Source organism: Nematolebias whitei, chromosome 6 (assembly GCF_014905685.2).
Source record: "Nematolebias whitei isolate Nwh7 chromosome 6, NemWhi1, whole genome shotgun sequence".
NCBI lineage: Eukaryota > Metazoa > Chordata > Actinopteri > Cyprinodontiformes > Rivulidae > Nematolebias > Nematolebias whitei.
In genome coordinates, this window is record NC_056503.1 from 48,507,321 (window position 1) to 48,514,807 (window position 7,487).

General features: G+C 41.7%; 2 protein-coding genes across 2 annotated transcripts in view; one reads left to right on the plus strand and one right to left on the minus strand.

The window, feature by feature from the left end:
- LOC119411024 (THAP domain-containing protein 5) overlaps window positions 1-7,487 on the plus strand; it is a 16,053-nt gene that overhangs the window by 6,157 nt on the left and 2,409 nt on the right. The gene's annotated exons all lie outside the window — the stretch shown is intronic.
- Window positions 3,333-4,226, minus strand: LOC119410808 (claudin-4). Its single transcript, XM_037677730.1, has one exon. The coding sequence runs from the start codon at window positions 4,141-4,143 to the stop codon at window positions 3,520-3,522; it is 624 nt and encodes a 207-aa protein (XP_037533658.1). The 5' UTR covers window positions 4,144-4,226; the 3' UTR covers window positions 3,333-3,519.

Here is a 7,487-nt window from a genome sequence, read left to right on the forward strand (position 1 = left end):
TTCTTTAAAACGTCTTCAGTTGATCCAAAATGCTGCTGCCAGAGTCTTAACTGGAGTTACTGGGAGAGATCATCTCTCTCCAGTTTTAGCTTCTCTCCATTGGCTCCCTGTCAAATCCAGAATTTAATTCAAAATCTGACTTCTAATCTACAAAGCTCTCAACAACCTAGCTCCATCTTATATTACAGATCTTACTGTTCCATATTTTCCTAACAGAGCACTTCACTCTCAGACTGCAGGTTTACTTGTGGTTCCTAGAGTTTCTAAAAACAGAATGGGAGGAAGATCTTCCAGTTCTCAGGCTCCTCTCTTGTGGAACCAACTTCCAGTTTCTGTCCGTGAGGCTGACACATTGTCCAGTTTGAAGACTGGGATTAAGTCGTTCTGTTTGATAAATCCTATAGTTAGTGTTGGCTTGTTATGCTGCTATAGGATTAGACTGCTGGAGGACAAATTGACCTTATTTCCTTAAATGAATTGTTAAAACTGAATAGTTTTCATTTGATACTATTTCTATCTTAACATGTGACTCTTGACCTGCCATTGTGTATCTGTTACTACCAAACCCAGCCGGTTGAAGCAGATGGTCCTCTTGTCCTGATCCTGGTTCTGATAAAGGTTTCTTCCTCATGAGGGAGTTTTTCTTTCCACTGTCGCCTTCATGCTTGTTCAAGATGAGAGTTCTGTGATGGAGTTAAACTCAAAGCTGCTCCTCAGATAAATAATGTTCAATTATTGTTTTATACATGAATGTTTCTGTTCAATTATTATTTTATAGATGAATGTTTCTGTTAAATTATTATTTTATAGATGAATGTTTCTGTTAAATTATTATTTTATAGATGAATGTTTCTGTTAAATTATTATTTTATAGATGAATGTTTCTGTTAAATTATTATTTTTATATGTGAATGTTTCTGTTCAGTCCCTGAGACGATTTTGTTGTGACTTGGAGCTTTAGAAATAAACTGAACTGAATTGAGTTGAAAAAAGTTCAAAAACAGTGCTAAAGCTAAAATCAACAAAACTTTACTTAAAATATAAAATAAACAAAACAGAAGCAAAAAGTTAAATCAGCAAGAACCATTTTAAAGATGAAAACAGCTAAATGTAGCCGAATAAACAAGTACGGTAAAACACAAGCCAAAAACAGAAAAACTGTGGCTAAATAACAAGGACTAAAAGATATATCACCAAAACAAAAGATAAAAACTAGAATTTGTAACAGAGCTACAAGCTAAATTAGCAAAATTGTAGCTAAAAGCTAAAACTCCCACAACAGTAGCCAAAAGCTCAAATATGATCAGAGCAGAGTTCAACGTGAACAAAAGATATTAAACAGATCTCCATGTATCTGTTGGGAAAATGTTTGTAAAGAAAGTTATTCTGAAAAGTACAAACTAAAAGTCACAGCAGCCGGCTCCAAAATGAGCCGAATGTTTTGATTTATCAGTGGCTAAAGCAGCACAACGTCTGCAGAAATATTAAAAATGTACAAAAGGAGTAAGTATTGAATAAAAAAACAAGAGTGAATAAATCGACGGTCTCACGATCACTTTAGGTCAAATATTCAGGCGTTCCTCAGGGAACACGAGAGTCATTTTTACACTTTTTTTTTTTAAAGCCTCATTTCACTAGTTTGACCAAATAAAATAAATTAATCGTTGATGATCCTCTACAAGTTAAGCTTTGGAGTCACCACAGTTCAAGATGGCTGCCACAGCATTTCAGAGTTTAGCAGGTATTGGGGTAAGATTTGGTGTGGTAGTAGCTGAGAGTCGTTCAGCTTTAGCTCCTAGCACAACACGTTCCCGTTTCCACCATTTTGGATGTGATGGTTTTGTTTCTTGTGCTCCGGACTGATGGTGGAGGCGCACGCCTTGAGTGTTGCCAGATACACATAATTACTCCTTTTCTGTGCTCCACACCTCATCTCACCACCTCCCCCCTCCCAGAAAGAGCACCTCCCTCAGCGCATACCAGTATATTAAAATACTAAATTCTTAAAGCGACGGTACGATTACATATCTGGCAACCCTGCTTGGCAGCTGAATGCAAACAAGGTTTCATGGTGTGTATTTTCACACTGACGTTTCCATGGAAACAGGCCCTAAATGTGTCTAAACGTGACACGAAGGCAGCGGGCGACAAAGAAGCCGAGGCCTAAACCGTGTCTGTCTTAAACGGATTTCAAGAACGTGAAGAACGAATGAACTGAAGGAAAAACAAACGGGTTCAAACCAAGTCTTTGAAAAACACAAAGCGTGTTGCTGGCAGGAAGTAAAATTGTTTCAGGATTTTTATTCGTGAGTTTCTGTTAATTTTTTTTAGTTTTGTTTAAATTTGGGCTCATGAAACGAACGGGTCGAACACCTCGTCTCAGCCGAAGACCAGCGGGTAAAAGAAATGGATCTGTAGAAGACGTGATCGTGGGCTCAAAACGTTTATCCAAAGTCTGTTTTAATTTTAATTAGTTTAAAACCGTTATCTTTGGAGAAGTGTTTCTAAAAGCAGTCACAAGCATCTCTAACCTGGCAGTAAATAAAACTGGATTTTGGTCTTTTTCATTTTGCTGACAGGTTTTGTTCAGGTATTTTTTTTTATGTTTTTAATAAAATGCAGGTTTTATGGATTTTATCGTTGGCTTTGATTTAATTTGAGGACATAAAGTGTGATGTCCAATCCCATAACTGCTGGAGACACCAGGCCCTTGAGCAGAAGAGGAGGCTGTCTGCGTTTAGCTCGGCTCCACCTTCGGCTGTTTTTGTCGAGAAGACGTGCTTCTCCTTTCTTCGCAGAGAGGGGCGGTGTTGCTCGCGCTGCACGCACGAAAACGATTTTTTATTCTGCAGAGAAAAGTCCAGGTGCAACCTGAGCTACTCGTCTCCAATCAACCAAGCAATAACTTTTATCCGTTTATCGTGTCATAAACAGTGATCACCTCAGCCGGAGAGCAGTTTCTCAGAGTTTTGGTCTTGTTTCCTGTTTTAGTCAGACCTCTTGCTGTCCACACAACTGACTAACACGTTAATAAATTAAGTTTTTATTCATTAAGTCACAAGTTAAAATCCTAAATGTTTTTTTTTTAATTCACCGCCGCTTCTTTTATGAACACTTTTTAGGTCGTCACATCTGTAAAGAAACGCACACGAACCTTTTCATCTGAATGTAAACAGAAATAAAACTTTTATTTACAGTTTCACACACACGTGGTTTATAACACTTTCAAATGAAATGATATGTAAATGAGTACAAACAGCTGAAACGCACAAAAATAAAAGATTTGAGTAAAAAATGTAAAAAAAAAAAAAAAAAAACATGATTCATTGACGTCCCAGAAACATTTTCCTCTCCCGCTCATCGATCACTGTCTGACGCAGCCGTTGGGTTTGGGTGCGGCTCACATCGGTTCCTCCTGATGAGACTCATCAAACTAACGTCTGATCACAAACATGTTTAACCACCAACAATCCTATGAACCGCAGAGTGTCTGGGTCCAGTCTGTCCCTCGGGTGTCCCTCAGACGTAGTCTTTGGGTGCGGTGGAGCGGGGAGCTGAGTACTTGGCCGAGTAGTTGTCTTTGGGGGGACAGTTGGCACAGAGGAGCCCCCCACCCAGGATGAGGAGGGCAGAGGCGCCCCAACCGATGAAGAGCGACGCCCCGAGCTCTCGCTTCTGTGCGCTCGACAGCATCGGGTCGTAGAACTCTCTCACGACGGAATTGGCCGTCCAGCAAACGGGGATGAGGCACAGAACGCCGGAAATGATGAAGGTGACTCCGGCCGCCACGCAGACCTTGGCTTTGGTTCTCTCGTCCTCCACGCAGTTGGTGCACTTGCCTCCGGCGATGCCCAGGAAGATGGCGAAGATGCCGGTCAGGATGGAGATGATCATGAGGGCTCGGGCCGCCTGCAGGTCCTGCGAAAGCGCCAGCATGGAGTCGTAAACCTTGCACTGCATCTGGCCCGTGCTCTGAACCACGCACTCCATCCAAATGCCCTGCCAGGTGGTCTGAGCCGTGACGATGTTCTGTCCGATGAAGGCCGTCACCCGCCACTGGGGAACAACGCACGTAACAATGGCCCCGATCCATCCGATGATGGCCAGGGCAATTCCCAGGATCTGAAACCCAGCCGTTGCCATGCCTCTTCCTGACAGGTGTCCTCAACAAAGTATGTCCACAAGCGTCTCTGGAAGTCTTGCTTGAGAGGTCCTCAAAAGTACATGTCAGTGTGGGGTTGGAGCGGGAGTTTTATACACAACTTACTCAGGAGGGGCTTGTCGCACGTTATCTGTGACGTTTTCTCTCTGCCCTGCTCCCAGCACGGGGCATGTGTCATCATGTTGGGTTTTTGTGTGACTCAGGGAACCCTTACAGGTGGACGTGTCCCACCGTGACTCACCTGTCGAACTCTGCAGCTCACTGGGAAAACAGGAAAAAAAACAGCCGCACCTTTTCTGCTGGCTGATTGACGTCTGTTGTAACAGTCTCTGAAACCGTCTCTGCTTTCACATTAGAGTTAATCAAAGATTTCTTCCACACTCGTCCAACTTTAGAAAAGTTGTCGGGCTATTTCTGGCACAAAGCGAGTCATTCCTAACGTCCACTGACGTCTGAAGTTTCACATCCGGCTTTTTCTTTTTCATTTTCATTTTCGAGACAATCATCAAGTTTCTTCTGACGGTTAATCTGAAACTCTGGCCTTTTCTTACCCGAGGACAGGAAGTTTGTTCTGTGAAGCACTTTTAGAGTCGCAAACATGTTTGAGGCGCCGTCTCTAAAAGAAGTGAAGATCCGTACGGTTGAGTTGAACCATTAACAGCATTCAAACCAAACGATGACTATGTTGTTAAATTAAAGTTTGTGCTTATGTAGAAGTAAGTCCTGCAGCTTTGTAATAATATGAACTAAAAAAATGTCTTCTTTTGTTGTTTAAATTACAAAACAAAACTTTTTAAAGCACTTTAAAAACAACACCGTTGTTTAAAGTGACACACACACTGATAAAAACACATCAAGCTATGAAATCTATTAAAACAATAAAGAAAAAAGCCAAACGATAAAAACAAGACAACACCACAAGCTGAGTGAAAAGTTAAAATGAAAAAAATATATATATATATGGTATAAAGATCAGCGGCTCACTGTGGTCACCATGGTTACCATCATAGTTACCATGTTCACCCTGTGATAACCATGGTAATCATACACCCGTATGGTTACCATGGTTACCATACATGTTGACCCTGTGGTTACCAAACATGTTGACCCTGTCGTAACCATGGTTACCATACATGCTGACCCTGTGGTAACCACGGTAACCAAACATGTTGACCTTGTAGTAACCATGGTAACCTATACACCTGTATCTGTCACTCCCTGCTACAAAACATCAGAGACACAGGGTCAGCATGGTAAACATATACCTGTATGGTTACCATGCTGACCTTGTGGTAACCATGGTAACAAACATGTCGACTCTGTGGTTACCATGATTACCATAAATGTTGATCCTGTGGTAGCCATGGTAACCATACATGTTAACCCTGTGGTAACCATGGTAACAATACATGTCAACCCTGTGGTAACCATACACCTGTATGGTTACCATGGTTACCATACATGTTGATCTTGTGGTAACCATGATAACCATACACCTGTATCTGTCACTCCCTGCTACAAAACATCAGTGAGACGAACAAAATACGAACTGAAAAGTAAGCCTGAAACAAGCGGACACCGAGTGAAAAACTGTGAAGTGTGTTTTTAAAAAGATTTTGAGCGGCAGAAGACCCGAGGGTCACACATGTCGGGTTTTATTCGTCTCTGCTGTTTTCCGTAGGAGATGCGACTGGCTAAAAAGGCCCACTTCCAGTTTTTAAAAGAGCTAAAATAAAACTGAAGTCCGTAGAAGCTTGGGCGTGCACGTTATGCACGCTGACAAGATTTATGAGAAAACCATACGTCCCAAAGCAAAGCGAGGCACGTCGAGTGGAAGCCGACACAAATCCCTTCCTTTTCATGTATAATTAATTATATCCCCAAAAAAATTGTGGGTGTAAAATGAGGCCATCAGCTCAAAAGTTAGTGCAACATCATCGACTGTCAGCCGTAGAAAAAAATCTTCAGAAATCATCAAACCCAAACAGTGACTGTGAAAAAAACAGTTGAAGATCTCAAGAAGCCGCTGGAGACGTGTAAAGTCTAGATGATGGTTCTGCTGTGAAGTCCTAAAGCGTCACTAAAAGCCCATCGTCATCAACGAGGACACTTCTCGGCTTTTTGCACTTTTTTTTTTTTTTAAACAAACCCAGAAGTCAGAGCACAGCAGGACCGATCCAGCTGCACGTGAAGGGTTTGCATCGTTTCTAAAATCGTGACCAACTGAACAGAATTCAGTGCTGGCGCCCTGAACAATCACTGATGACTATGTGAGGAAGTTCATCTCGTACATCTCATCATCTATTTTCACTTAAATAAATAAAAAACTGTTATTTAACGTTCAAGCAAAACACTTAGAGCAGAAGAATCCAAAAGTCCATCAGAAGATATCTGCTGCGTTTTAAACCCAAATGCTATTTTGATTAAAATGTTCTCATCCACCACAAACTCATCTCTGATGAACTTTAAATATTCTGCTGCTTCGTGATATGAATGAAACGGTTTGAACCAACAGTGATCAAACAAACAGAGGAACTCAGTCTTCAGGATCCTACTTTTAATGCTCAAAAAGAAATTTGCTGACCTTGTAGTGACGTCCTTTAAGGGCGAAGAACAAGGAGGACCGTTTCCGTGTGCAGTCCAGCTCCAGGTCCAGGTCCAGGTCCCTGTTCAATTTATCTGCAGCTTTTCATCCAGAGCAGTGAGAGTCCATCAGCTGGGAGAGGCTGTGGAAATGGCAAAAACACAATCTCATCTTGAGGGAACGGTGAGAGGGGCTCCGGGAGGTACAGAGAGAACCTGATGGTCTCAGAAATGAATAGAGCCTGTGTTTGAGTGCCAGAACCTCTTTTAGGACCATAATACCTCTTTTTTTATCCAAGGTGGCATCACTGAAGGGCCTGGCTGAGGAGATTGGGTTCCCTGCATGTAAGAAGGCACGAAGGAATTTTCACAATTAAGACAGCGAGGACAGATTGTTTCAGGCGAGGTCAGCCCGATGTGAACGTTCCTGCAGGAGATCACTAGGATGGCCCTAAGGTGTAAATGAACAACATTTGAAAAAACACAACATAAACACAACAACATTTGAAAAAACGGAATTACATTAAGTCAAAGCGGAAGTGGTCAAAGCAGAAGTGGCCGGAATCACATTTTTAAAAAAAAAATGGAATCATATTAGAAAAAACGGAATAATATTAGAAAAAACGGAATAACATTTTGAAAAAAAAAAAAAAAGGAATTACATTTGAAAAACAATAATGCATTAAGCGGGGCAGCACGGTGGCGCAACTGGTAGAGCTGCTGCCTCTCAGTGAGCAGGTCC

Coding starts and splice junctions, on each gene's coding strand:
- LOC119410808 (XM_037677730.1), bottom strand. CDS start 4,143: ATGGCAACGGCTGGGTTTCAGATCCTGGGAATTGCCCTGGCCATCATC.